Source organism: Tenebrio molitor, chromosome 1 (assembly GCF_963966145.1).
Source record: "Tenebrio molitor chromosome 1, icTenMoli1.1, whole genome shotgun sequence".
Classification (NCBI taxonomy): Eukaryota; Metazoa; Arthropoda; class Insecta; order Coleoptera; family Tenebrionidae; genus Tenebrio; species Tenebrio molitor.
The window spans coordinates 31,753,806-31,766,818 of record NC_091046.1 but is presented as its reverse complement, the minus strand read 5'-3'; the positions used below and the strand labels follow the sequence as shown (position 1 = coordinate 31,766,818).

Sequence of the window (13,013 nt, the reverse complement as noted above, 5' to 3'; positions counted from 1 at the left end):
TGTATCAATTCTTGCGCGCCTACATTCAAAACCAGTGAAGCCTCCATTAGGCCGAACAAACCCAGGAGCCCCCATTTGGTTCCGAACAACCCGTGGAGCCCTCATTAGGTTCCGAACATTCCTGGAGCCCCCATTAGGCCCCAAATAGCCACCTTGGCATGACAAGAAGCAGGCAGGCCTCGACTGGTTACACCTACACGGCTTCATGCGCAGGCATCCACGTTTGTCATTGAGAAAGCCAGAGAATACGAGTCTTGCAAGAGCTACGTCATTCAACAAATTCAATGTAGACATATTTTTCACCAATCTCCTAGCAGTTCAACAAAAATACAATTTCACCCCGGAAAGAATATTCAATACCGACGAGACTGGTATATCAACTGTGCTACAGACGCTGAAGGTAATTGCCCCCACTGCCCCACTGGCCAAAAACAAGTTGGTCAAGTGATTTCAGGAGAACGTGGGACACTTGTAACCTTTTGTGGAACAGTTTTTGCAGTAGGAATGAGTATTCCTCCAGTATACGTTTTTCCAAGGCAGAGAATAAGGGATGAGTATGTGTATGGGTCAGCACCTGGCAGTGTCGCATTTCGTTCTAAAACAGAATGGATGACCACTGAATTCTTCCCATCTGTTCTAATGCACATCAAGAAGCGTGTCAACTGTTCAAAAGAAATTCCGATTCTTTTGATAATGGATAACCACACTACACATATATCCCTGGAGGCAATTAACTATATCCGAAAAAATGGTATTGTACTCGTACTTTTGTCGCTGCCACCACATTCCAGCCATCGTATGCAGCCCTTGGATATATCTGTCTACGGCCCGTTTAAAGCACGATGCAAAGCTACTTTAACGATTAGGTACATGAGCAATAATGCTGGCAAGGCCATAAGAATTCAAGACATTCCAAGAATTACCAAAGACCCATACTTGCAATCTTTTATACCTGCAAATATCACAAAAGGATTTAATACAGGAGGGATATGGCCATTAAACACTTTGGCATTTACCTACTGATGATGATTTTCTGGCAACTGGCCTTACAGACCGACCCTGCTCCAGTTCGTTACCAATTTATGAAAGGTTTCAAACTGACGTAGAGCCAGAAGATTCCACTTCTAATAGAGAGGCTATCGACATAGTAACAACTATGAAATACATTTTTTTGCAACGCCCTCGAAAAAACCGAATGATTAATAAGTGTGCGGAGGACGTCGATTTTAATTTGTAAATACGACCTCATATACAAATGACTGTATAACAGATTGCATATGAGAAAGTGTCCGATTCCCGCCGTATATTTGACATTTCTTAACATCCCCACCACTAAAAAACTCCGAGTACCAAAATTTAGGAAGGCACTTCAGGGGGCAGGGGAAGGGTATAACGGAGTAGTATTGGAGTAGTTCGACAAATTACATGGAACACTTGTACTCCTGGAGTAGTTCGGAACTACTCGCGTAGATACCTGGAAAGTAGCTATTATTGTATTAAATGATAAAACTCCGTACGGTGCAAGGAGTATAGAATAATAGGGAGGGGACATAAACTAAACAAACTAAACTAAACTTATAGCTTGTGGGCGCGGTAAACTGAAGCGGTGAGGGACAAGGAAACGGGCGCAATTTTATGCAACCCGTCAGGTACGCCCCAGTTAACACTACTTGAGATGTTGGGAATTAACAATAAAACTGCAGGAAAATAAAACACAATAATTTTTTTTTGCATCACAAATGTATTCAGAGTATAAGAAACTAGAAAGCCACATTAAATATCACAACGCAACTGATTTTATTTACTTTCTTGGGGCGTACTAATAGCAGACATGCGCATTAAAGCGGCTTCACTCGGCCAGCCGTATGTCCAATCCCTATTATTCTATACTCCTTGGTACGGTGATAGATTGTACGTTTTTAAATTCTAGTTCCAAAACATAAAGCAGTGAAAAATACTAAACTCTCCATCTCAATTGTTTCACGTTATGTAGAAAACCGTTGTATCCCTGCAGATTAATTCCCGCCACACTACTCTCTGGGTCTGTCTTCTGTCAAAAAAGTACAATCTATCAGAGTACGGAGTATAACATAATTCATGTTTAAAGTTAAGTGTCCGAACGTGCCCCATTCTCCCCTACATCCTTCAAACCATGGATGTGGTGTCACGGATGGTAATGGTTTATAATTCAATTTTAATGGAGATAGGGCTATTGGCGAGGCCTCCATAAGAGCCAACGCATCAATTAGGGTACCTCTGAGGTGATGTGGAAAACCCTTGTGAACTTATTTTATCATAATTATGTACTTTTCGCACAAATAACTCAAAACAATTTATGCGAGTCCGGACCTGAACATCGGGCTCACATGTTGTAAATGCGGACCTGATATTCTACGCTATATTAATGGCTGCCGCTGGCTGACTGAGATCAAAGGCGATTTTGCCGACTTTGCCTTCTGATTGTTTCTATTCTGTGGTAATAAGTAGGAAAGTCAAAACGTTTTCCTGTTAACATTATAAAATTTTATCAAATGAAAGCATTTTTGTGACTATTCAGCTTTAATTAACACCATTAAATAGACAAATTTATATAAGTAAATCGTAAAAATTGATGGTTAATTTAAACTACCTATTAAAATCATTACGGTTTTTAAACTAGGTACCTATTAAAATCACTACGGTTTTTGGGAAGTAATTAGTGTGTCCATTTTTTGTAAAATAGCTTTAAAATCAAATTTTTCGTCGTTTTTATTTAGTTTGTTCTTTACACTCTCTTTCAATTTTGGTTTTTTCGAAATTTCAAAATTTTGTTTGCGATTTAATTCGTTATCCTTAAATGTTACGTCTATTGTTGGTTGCTCTATATTTTTATCGAAACAGTAAAGCAAGAGTGACATCTTTTTTCCATAATGAGATATTCCCAGCATATTTTCGTATGGATGAAAATCGACACAATGTATGGTCAAGAATTGTTGCTCCAAAGAGAATGGAGTGTAAACTGCGACTTCATGTCCACTTTTTGAATTCCAAACGTGCAAAAATCCATTTTCACTACCAGAAAAAATATAGGTTCCACATGGTGAAATAGTACAAAATATCTGCAATCTAATAAACAAAATCTTATATTTTAATGTTATCAATTTTAATAACGAGCAGAATGTACGATACCTTTTATTTAACAATCCACGTAGCCATTGTAATATGCAACCACTTTTTAAATCAATTATTCGAATCGTATTATCACGAGAATGTACCAGTAGTTTTTTCTCTCTTGGAAAAAGCATTATTTCATTAATAACCGTTTCTTTTAAATCCAATAAATTAATTTCCCTTAAATAAACAAATGTGAAATTTTAATTTTTAATAAGTATAATTATTTTCACTTAAAACCTTTTCAAAATCCACTCTTTTTCTCCTTTTTGCCATTCCATAATAACACCCACTGAATCTGCTGAGAAGATATTTGATTTTTTATCAAAACAAAGTGATGTTACATATCCTCTGTGCGCTTCTAGTTCTTGAAAGAGATGAAATTCAGTTTTTCTGCCTACTTGTAACTGACTCCATATTCTTATTGTTCCATCGTAACAACCAGAGGCTATTAGGTTTTCCTGGCTAATATCACAAGTGTACACAAAGGATGGATGTGGTAAAATCTGTAATACAAGTCACAAATTGTTTGGAGTTAAAAATGTTATTATATTCACCTGAAAAAGGGAACAAGACGATAAACTGCAAGCTTGAACCGTATTGTCAGCACTTGCGGATGCCAGCAATAAGTCATCACGCGACCATTTTATGTTATATATTAATGCTTGATGAGATGGAAGTTTATGAATTTCTTTTAATGACAGTACCTAGAACGTATAGTATAAACATTGATTTATAAAAAATTAACTAAAAATAAAGTACCGAGTAAATAATTACGCAAAATAAATGTTCAATCTGAATTGCACAAGCCAAGTACAAACCGCTTGGACTGAACTTCAGAATAAAACATCCACTGTCATAACTGTTAAGTTTAACTAAACATGTATTAGGAAGTTTACAAATTTCATGCGAAGATCTGGACCAAGTTGGTATCTGTTTCTTCAAATCGCTTTTACTACCGTTTACACCAGTAACTGCTGCATCTAGAAACGTTGTTGTTTTAATTTCTTCAAATAATGTCACTCTGGAACTGGTTTCTCTTTGAATTGCTGTCTTGGATCTAAAAGTTTCTGCAATTTTTTTAGGTGAAATAGCGCATTTGATAGTGATGTATAAAGAAGAGGGGTATTTTTCTAATTTTTTCTTTTTCCACCACAGCCACGGATTGCAAACGTGAGGATCGTTTTTCTTTAACTGATGAGGGTAGTAAAGTTGAAGCCTCATTTTTTTCCCAACGTTTAGTACCCTATTTTTGCCAGATAATTTCAAAAAAGCAAAGGCAATATTATGCCACCCTTTTGTGTACTCTGTTGAAATACAAATCAGTACAAACAATTGAGTCAAAATGTCATTTTCTTTACCTTTGTGGTTCATTTGTAACATAGAAAATGAAACGAAATCTAAAATTTCAAAAAAGAGTATTACATGATGACTTTCATCTTTAAAATATTCATAATCTTCATTTAGGAGTACGGTTTCTTCCCAAGAAGGAAACAAGACCCTAAAATATTAATTATTTTCTATTTAATTCATTTATAATCATTTTATACCTTTTTTCTTGTAAATTGTAAGTGTGTGTCATGACTGGAGAAATATACTCGTTGTCGTTATTTTCATAAAAAAATACTACTGATCGATTTTTATCACTTTTAGAGAGATATTTTCCTGACGTTGTGTCGATCACATGAATTTTCACTACAGGGTGCACAACTAAATGACTTAAATATAAACGATCACTTTTATGAATCACGATTTCAATAATTTTTTCATATGTATATATTTTCTTATTAGAATTAGTTTCTTGGTCTTGTTCTTTCTTCTGTTTTGTATCACTATTTACATGTTGAATGGAATCGTGACTTGGTTGTCTATTGCTGATAATTTCTTCTATTTTATCATGAACTGTGGTTTTATATTTTTCACCTTTAGAAACCCTTGATCCACTATCATCATCATCATCATCATCATCATCATCAGTTAATATTTCTGTATCACTTTTTTTTGAAAGCATTGAAGTCACCTTATCTTTTAGTATTATTTTTGGTCTTAGTGGACTTTTATGCATCAAAACATCTCCTACTTCTTCAATATTATAAGTATAATTATTTAATGAAATTTCGTCTTCATTTTTCTTCACAATTTTTGGTGAAGTAACTTCAAATGTTCCCTGACTTATGGTAGGTGACACACATTTCTTTTTTCTGGGTTTTGGAACAGGTGGTTTAACACTTACTGAATTTTCTTGTGCTTCTATCACATTTATTTCATTGCTTTGACATTCATTTGACTGATGATCAAAAAACTTATTCAGGATATAATTTTTACTTTGTTCTGGTAATATGTGTAATTCTAGATTATCTGTTTTATTTTTATCAGATAAATGCTCACTGCTCGCTGTGGTCGAATCTAAAGCATCCAAGAGTTTTTCTTTAGATTTACTTATTTCTGACTTACGACACTTTCTCTTTTGAATCGCGGCTTTTACTATAGATTCAAATTTGTCCTTAGTCTGATTTCGTAAACACAAACTGTGAGCTGATGAAATATTGTCTGAATTTGAAGCCATTTTTTTTCAGAGTTAACTTGATTTAGCGACGTGTGTTGTTAATTTAAAAAGATAGGTATGTATTGATGTTACTATGGTAACGTATTCAATGCTAGCAACACCTCTGTGGCAACACGCAAAATGGTACCAAATTTTTAGTGATATTTGATTTTTCAGACATGAGACAGAATCAATTTCGGTGTGATTCAGAATATTGTAAAACATACGAAGAAAACCTGAATTTATAAAAATAATTGAATAACATTTAACGGAAAAAATATATTACAACTATTTTAAATAAAATACAATTTATCACTTGTCAACAATAAGTGGATTGGGATGATGTCCTTAAATTAGATTAAATTGACGTTAGACCCTCCCCTCCGGATACGTGCTAGTGAATTTTTATGGTGCCGGAGACGGGAGAACTGTCAAAGTTCGTTTGTATTTAAAGAATTTTGCCATTGTTCTAAAAATGAACGAAAGTAGTAGCATATATGATGGACAAGAAAGTGAAAAACAACCCCTTCTTGCTACTGAACCGACAACATATAATGGTGAAGCAGGAGGTAGGAACTGATTTGATTATATCATTATTTATATGTCAAGATGACTCATTTATTGTTATTAATTCAACAATATTTTGAATACAATTTCCATCTGTAAATATTAATGTTACAGTTGGACAGCAAGCTACTGTTTCCCCTATTGGACCAGATGAATTACCTCCACCTTTTTATCAAGCATCAGAAAGTGGAGGTGTGCCGATGGTAACATGCAGAGTATGTCAGGCCATGGTTGATATTTCTGGTAAAAGAGACCAACATGTGGTTAAATGTGGACAATGCAATGAAGCTACGGTATGTAGGTTTACTTTAAATCATAAACTACTACCACTAATGTTTCATTTATAATTTAAATTTTAACTAAAGTAAATTAAAAATTATCGGGGTCATTCTTTGAAATATTCTCATATCTCTGTTTGTTTATATTTGTTCGTAATCAGTATCACTTTGACCCTATATTAGCTTAAAGAGTAAAAATAAAAGTGATTATTTTCCTTCCTTGTGTTGGTTTGTTCGGCATTCATTGTTTCCTCATGGTTCTAGATGGAGAGGTAAACCAGCAAATCTTTTGATTTTTTAAATTTTCAATATAGCAAAATAACATTTTTTTTTTTTTTATGCAGCCAATTAGAAATGCTCCCCCAGGCAAAAAATATGTGCGTTGCCCATGTAACTGCCTCTTAATTTGTAAAAGTTCATCTCAAAGGATTGCATGTCCAAGACCAAATTGTAAAAGAATTATTAATTTAGCTCCTAGTCCTGTAACACCCCCTGTACCTTCAATGCCCGGAATGTGCAGGGTGACTTGTGGTCATTGCCATGATACATTTTTGGTAAGTGTCATATAACATATTGTACTATATCGCTAACTTTTTTCCTTATAGTTCAATACATTAAACAATGCATTAGCCCGTTGTCCTCATTGCCGAAAAGTGTCATCAGTTGGCCCTGACTATGCAAGAGGCAGAGGTAACATATTTTTCATTTTAGCAGTGATATTTTTGTGCATCGGTATAGGAACAACTGTGGGTACTTACATGTATGCCAAGTCCCATAATGGCATTTATGTTTTGTATGTGGGAGCTTTTATATTAGCAATAGTTATGCTTCTCCGTAGTATGTATTATTGCTTTATGAAAGTCAGTATCATAGAAGGTCCCATGTAAAAATGATATATATTAAATTTATATTGAGAAATATGCATGTTACTTGTACATTTCTAAGTAAATTAAGTTAGTTTATTTTTGCACAGGAACAATAGGACTTGACTTTACATAATTTAATTACAGCAGAAGAAATCTGTTGTTTGTAATTCTAAATCTTTCGTGATTATGGTAATGTGACTAAACTCAAACGTGCATATTTCTTCAGTTAATTTATGTAGACAAATAGGCTCCTCTAGTGATAAAACAATGTTTTTTACTTTCCTTTAGGAGTAGGTAAAACTTGAAAATACAATAAATAAATATCTATTATAATCGTAAAATATCAATATCAGCTGCTTATTTCCGTAATTTGAACAGTCCTCTAAACCATTTCAAAATATTTATTCATTATTGTTGATTGTTAATATTACATTCCTGATGGACTAACTGGTTTTTCGATAATAACGATTGTGTATATATATTGCTAAGTTGGTTGTATTATAATTTTAAATCTATGTAAAATGCAATTCTTTATCGTAAATATTAAACAGACTGTATGAGTAAAGGCGAGTGATAAAATAAAATATTTTTAAACACTTCTTTTTAATGAGATTTATCGTATGTATCTTTTCCTTTATATGCACCAACGTATCCACTGTTTTCTGCAACGTCTTCGCGTCCAGAAATTCCTTTTCCTTTGCCTTCCTTATCGAACCGTTCTTTGTGTGTACCTGTGTATTGAGATGTATCCGTCAAACGATCTACACCTCCCACGTTTACCGCTTGCTAAAATCAAAATTTTCGTTAGGTTTAATAATTTTAAATTAAAACGTACCGTCGTCTTTGTAGTCCCAGGCAACCCACAAGTGACAAGTTTTTCTGTCAATTCATCAACTGGTATCTTTTTCTGAGATGCCAAATCTTCAAGAAACTTTATGAACGTAGAACAGTCAATCGTTTTAGATCTGAAAATGCACATTGCAATCATTATTGTTTACTTTACTACTCTGATATACTTTGTCCAGCGAGAGATTGGGAGATTTAAAATTGTATTAAATTAACCCAACAATACAAAATGCACTGGAATACATTAATTAGGGCATAATTTCAAGGCAAATATGTTACTGATCGTAGGATATATTTCAAATTTTACATGCGCTAGGTACTACTTGCTCTACGTAGAATTTAGTGGCTTTTATGTCAACCAATCTCTCGCTGAACAAACTTTACTTGAATTTATTGAAGCATATTCCTGTGTCGGTGGTTGTGATCTTTTTACCAATTACTTGTGCCTGTTTTAACCACTTATCGATTTGTGTCAATGTTATCGTTCGACCGTCAGATTTTGTATCACCAAATTTTGAAAAATTTATAAACTGTTGTTCCAAACTCATTCCACCTTCCGCCATTTTTTTGGAATTTTAAAACTAATGCTAAGATGAACAAGGATTTATGAATAATGTCAAAAAATGAAGTTTGATTTTTTTAATCACTAGCATTGATTGCAACCTCCATGATTTATAGTCGACTCAAGTTGCAAAAAACCACTTGTCATTTGCAGCAGGATTTTTTTCAATATTTTTGAACCAAATAAAGGCACAAAGGGACCTGAAAATCATAGTTTGGATTGAATATTTCCCATATAAGTATGTACAGTTTTAAAGTAATTTCAAATGACTAATGCCATAAAATTGCTGTTGCAAATCCAAATTGGTTTTTTGCAACTTGAGTGCTTGAGTCAACTTTAGGTAAAGTTGACTCAAGTTGCAAAAAACCACTTTTATGGCATTAGTCATTGGAAATTACTTTAAAACTGTACTTACATGGAAAATATGCAACCGAAACTATGATTTTCTGGTCCCTTTGTGCCTTTATTTGGTTTGAAAATATGAAAAAAATGCTGTTGCAAATGACAAGTGGTTTTTTGCAACTTGAGTCAACTAGACACTAAGTGACAATTTGTAATTTTAAAATACCTACTGTTTACACAGTAGGTATAAATTATTATGCTTTATTGGTGTAGTTAAGAATGTCTTCATTCAACCAAGTGAATGATTTTTTTCACTCAATTGTACTATGGCGAGCATGGAATTTCGGGCAGCAATTTACATGTCATTTAAAAAAACCCAATGTAGTCTCAGCTTTATTGTCATAAATGTCATAATAATTAATTTTGACGGAACTTCAAAATAAACTGTCACAATTATGCTCAATTATTTTACATTTTAGTTGTTGATTTCCAAAGTTTAATAAAAAAGATGGTTTAGTTCTCTGAAAATCACATCTAAGCACTTGCAGCTTTTCAAATTTGATGAATGCAATTTGCAAAATGATATGAGACAGTAGTTGATATTAAAATGAGGTTATTAATACGTCTAGCACCTAAAGCCTATTTCACATTTTATATCAGTCAAATTTCAAGTCTGCCCGAAATTCCGTGCTCCCAGTAGTACTTATTTAGTAGTTATGTCTACAATATGGGAATGTGACCTCTATTTATTGACATAAATAAATAGATAAACAACTGGGCACGTCAGGTGATTTTTCCACTAGCTTAATAGTTATTTATTATACATACAAGATGATAAAATTCTACTTTGAGAGCGTTTTTTAATTACGCTCGAGAAGATATTTTAATGATATTTTATCGTCGTGTATACCTAATACAAAATTTTATTCCATCCTCCATTATTTCGATTGAGTTACCTATTGAATTGAATTATTTTGATTGATAATTATAAACGTCAAAAAAATTCAACAATCAAAAAACGTCAAAAACAGAAAAACAGCAATGGATGTTCAACATTAGAAACTCAAAGCGGGGGCTGTTGGCATGGGAGTCGGTTACTGAGATAATTTGTTTATCAACAAAGTTAAAAGCAGTTTCGTGAGAGCGTCGTGAAAGTGATGTTTCAATTTTGAGGAAATAATGGCCCAATCTTTCCTTAATGAAGATAATTGTATGTTCCTGAAGATATTAAAGAAGCCATGTCTGTTGTTGAAAATTTATTGCCGCGAAAATCTGTATGATTGTATGAAAAAGAATACAATATTTTCTGTGCCTGGAGGAAAAACAGAAACATGAAAGGTGATTTTGATGGGAACAAGCAGCACAAAGAATTGTCAAGGATTTTCAAACGAATTAGGTACTCGGTTGCAGTGGCGCTAACCTCATCAAAAATGAGGATGTCGCTAACGGAACGCTAGCTAACTTCATCAAAAGCAAAGATGTCGCTAACGAGAATACTGTCAAATGTGGTGGAAAAGTGTTTAAAAGGTGCACATTTAATTTTTATTAATGTTATTTCCGATTATTTCAATTCAGATGTTTGTAATTTTGATTAAAAAAGAATGTACCTACTTATTTTATATTTCTAGACGATAAAATTTCATTTTACCATGAAGAAAATAGTAGATAAAATATTATTTTATCGTTTAGGATGGAATAATAGTAGTAGTAGTCTCCCTATACGTATAAAGAACGGTAATGACAGTGTACCGATCAAAGACAATTGTTTGGAGGAGGAAAGCAGCGACGGCTCCAAATATTGTCTGAGATTGGTACAATTCGAGACACGGAAATTCGGGCATCACTGTCAATATACCGTCAAAAAATGTAAAATAGGCTTTACATTATTAACCTCAATTTTACCGTTTGCGACGATTTTGATTGACATGCGATTGACGTGAACAGAAAATAAATTTCAAAATTTGACTTTTGAATGTCACGTTGACAATAAAGAGTGATGTACATCGCAATTTTTTGAAGTGACAGAAAAATAACGCCCGAAATTCCGTGTCTCTATCTGTACATTGTCATTAACATTACAAAACATTCCAAATTCTAACTAGAATTCAATGCGATACGACGCCCTTCACATGGTGTTGCCACATGGATTTATTGCCATAATGCCGATTTTTGTATCGCGTTTCTAAGGCAATCTGCAAACAGTTACCGCCATTGCAGTTTTTGTGTGCAAATATCGCCACTCGTGTTGAAAAAGAAGCAGTAAAATGAGTGATCTTAGTGATTCCGAAAACTGTAGAAGAAACTTGGAATGTGGGGTGCATTCAGCCCTGATTTCTGAGAAATCCAGAGAACGCTAGAACTAGGAGTCACTCGTTCAGCTACAGTTAATTTCAAATTATAGAGTACACCTAATTTTATACATTGTGAATTGCACTTACATTTTTTGTCAATGATCAATGTCAATTTTGACAAACAAAATGCCTAATCTAACCGAAAACGCGAAACGCTCATTCTTTCCAAATTAGAAGAAGGGTGGTCGATCCGGAGGGTAGCCCAGTATTATAACATCGCGAAGAGCACCGAGCAGAGGATAAAACAGACAATATTATGGTGTTCAAAAATATCAGCGACATTTTATATTGTCAAATTTACCTAACCTATATAAAAAATATGACGCTCAAATTTCAAAAAGGCATCTTTACATGTGGAAAAAATTGTACCTAATAAATCGACTTCTTGATTTTTGAGATGTACTCTATAATTTTGAAATTAACTGTACATTGAAGATTGTGTCGAAAACAAGATTCAATTTACAAGAAAAATTCTTCATGGCGTCACAACTAAAGAATTTTTGAAACCGACGACCTCAATGTGTAATGAAGAAGACAAGGAAAACACGTGGTATGAAAATTTTCACAATACAAATGTCGCGGCAAGTTCGCTAATATTATTTCATTGCAGCGGCAAGAAAGGCCGACTACAAGAGCCGTGTGAGTTTCCAGAAAGTGCTAACAACTTGTCTTCAACTTCTGTCTACATAAATAAAAAAAATTCGAAGCTAACGACCTCGATGTGTAATCAAGAAGACAAGGAAAATTCGGGGTATGACAATTTTGACAATGCCAATGTCGCGGCAACTCCGTTAATGTGTTATTTCATTGCAGTGGCAAGGAAAGTCGACTACAAGAGCGGTGTGAGTTTCCAGAAAGTGCTAACATCTTGTCTTCAACTTCTGTCTACATAAATGGAGAATTTTCGAAACCAACGACGTCAGTGTGTAATCAAGAAGACAAGGAAAATGCGGGGTATGAAAATTTTGACAATGCCAATGTCGCGACAAGTTTGCTAATGTTATTTCATTGCAGCGGCAAGGAAAGCCAACTACAAGAGCTTTATGAGTTTCCAGAAAATGCCCCCACATCTTGTCTTCAACTTCTGTCTACATAAAAATTATAATAATAGATTAATTTTGAATAAACTTTACTTAGCGTTCTAGAACACCAAAAATTACTTACCGTCCAGTTTATCGTTAGCAACGAGTAAACAGAGCTTACCCTCTTGGAAATAGACGTGGTAAAGAAGCAAATAGAGTACAATTGCGCAAAAAATAAAATTATATTTGTGTTAATTTTTTTGTACGCAAATATGATAACTACAATTATACTATTTTATTAAATTATCCCCTACTCTGGTATCTTACGTTAGTTAAATGATTATAAAACACTAGGTACTAATATACATACATAGCACAGCTCATCAGAACCCACTTGAGAATAAAAACTTCATAAATGTTATAAAAACTGAAAAGCAAAAAATATGCATTAATTTTGTCGTGTATGTACACGTGGCAAAAATTC

At 33.9% G+C, this 13,013-nt stretch overlaps 4 protein-coding genes across 7 annotated transcripts; 2 read left to right on the top strand and 2 right to left on the bottom strand.

Annotated features, from left to right (window-relative positions):
- Positions 1-1,644: 1,644 nt before the first annotated feature.
- On the bottom strand, positions 1,645-5,769 carry LOC138135144 (jouberin-like). Of its 3 annotated transcripts, XM_069053809.1 has the most exons (8): positions 5,539-5,769; positions 4,701-5,481; positions 4,512-4,651; positions 3,913-4,457; positions 3,708-3,857; positions 3,391-3,656; positions 3,169-3,330; positions 1,645-3,105 (listed from the first exon to the last, which is right to left on the bottom strand). In XM_069053809.1, the coding sequence occupies exons 1-8, from the start codon at positions 5,714-5,716 to the stop codon at positions 2,676-2,678; spliced, it is 2,652 nt and encodes an 883-aa protein (XP_068909910.1). In that variant the 5' UTR covers positions 5,717-5,769; the 3' UTR covers positions 1,645-2,675. The 3 variants fall into 3 exon arrangements, with proteins under 3 accessions (XP_068909910.1, XP_068909901.1, XP_068909918.1); XM_069053800.1 differs by having other exon boundaries at positions 1,650-3,105; positions 4,701-5,769; XM_069053817.1 differs by having other exon boundaries at positions 2,731-3,119; positions 4,701-5,769.
- A 137-nt stretch (positions 5,770-5,906) lies between these two features.
- LOC138122286 (type 1 phosphatidylinositol 4,5-bisphosphate 4-phosphatase) lies at positions 5,907-8,002 on the top strand. Its single transcript, XM_069036495.1, has 4 exons — positions 5,907-6,264; positions 6,377-6,555; positions 6,885-7,094; positions 7,146-8,002. The coding sequence occupies exons 1-4, from the start codon at positions 6,171-6,173 to the stop codon at positions 7,425-7,427; spliced, it is 765 nt and encodes a 254-aa protein (XP_068892596.1). The 5' UTR covers positions 5,907-6,170; the 3' UTR covers positions 7,428-8,002.
- Positions 7,790-8,957, bottom strand: LOC138122421 (tubulin polymerization-promoting protein homolog). The gene is made up of 3 exons (XM_069036715.1): positions 8,637-8,957; positions 8,242-8,371; positions 7,790-8,192 (listed from the first exon to the last, which is right to left on the bottom strand). Exons 1-3 carry the CDS (start codon positions 8,813-8,815, stop codon positions 8,010-8,012), a joined length of 492 nt encoding a protein of 163 aa, XP_068892816.1. The 5' UTR covers positions 8,816-8,957; the 3' UTR covers positions 7,790-8,009.
- Positions 8,958-9,799: 842 nt separating this feature from the next.
- LOC138122528 (uncharacterized) lies at positions 9,800-12,822 on the top strand. Of its 2 annotated transcripts, none has more exons than XR_011156550.1 (4): positions 9,800-10,683; positions 11,259-12,258; positions 12,321-12,461; positions 12,522-12,822. XR_011156550.1 is itself a non-coding variant. In XM_069036775.1 (4 exons), exons 1-4 carry the CDS (start codon positions 12,026-12,028, stop codon positions 12,601-12,603), a joined length of 396 nt encoding a protein of 131 aa, XP_068892876.1. In that variant the 5' UTR covers positions 9,809-12,025; the 3' UTR covers positions 12,604-12,822. The 2 variants fall into 2 exon arrangements, 1 of the variants encoding a protein (XP_068892876.1); XM_069036775.1 differs by having other exon boundaries at positions 9,809-12,057; positions 12,118-12,258.
- The last annotated feature ends 191 nt before the right edge of the window (positions 12,823-13,013 follow it).

What these genes read in the sequence shown, in the direction of transcription:
- LOC138122286 (XM_069036495.1), top strand. Translation starts at nt 6,171, where the DNA reads ATGAACGAAAGTAGTAGCATATATGATGGACAAGAAAGTGAAAAACAA. An exon ending in GACAATGCAATGAAGCTACG is followed by an intron (nt 6,556 to 6,884) that starts GTATGTAGGTTT and finishes TTTTTTATGCAG; the next exon opens with CCAATTAGAAATGCTCCCCC. An exon ending in ATTGCCATGATACATTTTTG is followed by an intron (nt 7,095 to 7,145) that starts GTAAGTGTCATA and finishes TTTTCCTTATAG; the next exon opens with TTCAATACATTAAACAATGC.
- LOC138122421 (XM_069036715.1), bottom strand. Translation starts at nt 8,815, where the DNA reads ATGGCGGAAGGTGGAATGAGTTTGGAACAACAGTTTATAAATTTTTCA. An exon ending in ATATGCTTCAATAAATTCAA is followed by an intron (nt 8,372 to 8,636) that starts GTAAAGTTTGTT and finishes GTGCATTTTCAG; the next exon opens with ATCTAAAACGATTGACTGTT. An exon ending in CTGGGACTACAAAGACGACG is followed by an intron (nt 8,193 to 8,241) that starts GTACGTTTTAAT and finishes TTTTGATTTTAG; the next exon opens with CAAGCGGTAAACGTGGGAGG.
- LOC138135144 (XM_069053800.1), bottom strand. Translation starts at nt 5,716, where the DNA reads ATGGCTTCAAATTCAGACAATATTTCATCAGCTCACAGTTTGTGTTTA. An exon ending in TACAATTTACAAGAAAAAAG is followed by an intron (nt 4,652 to 4,700) that starts GTATAAAATGAT and finishes TTAATATTTTAG; the next exon opens with GGTCTTGTTTCCTTCTTGGG. An exon ending in CGTCTTGTTCCCTTTTTCAG is followed by an intron (nt 3,657 to 3,707) that starts GTGAATATAATA and finishes CTTGTATTACAG; the next exon opens with ATTTTACCACATCCATCCTT.
- LOC138122528 (XM_069036775.1), top strand. Translation starts at nt 12,026, where the DNA reads ATGTGTAATGAAGAAGACAAGGAAAACACGTG. An exon ending in GAAGACAAGGAAAACACGTG is followed by an intron (nt 12,058 to 12,117) that starts GTATGAAAATTT and finishes ATTTCATTGCAG; the next exon opens with CGGCAAGAAAGGCCGACTAC. An exon ending in GAAGACAAGGAAAATTCGGG is followed by an intron (nt 12,259 to 12,320) that starts GTATGACAATTT and finishes ATTTCATTGCAG; the next exon opens with TGGCAAGGAAAGTCGACTAC.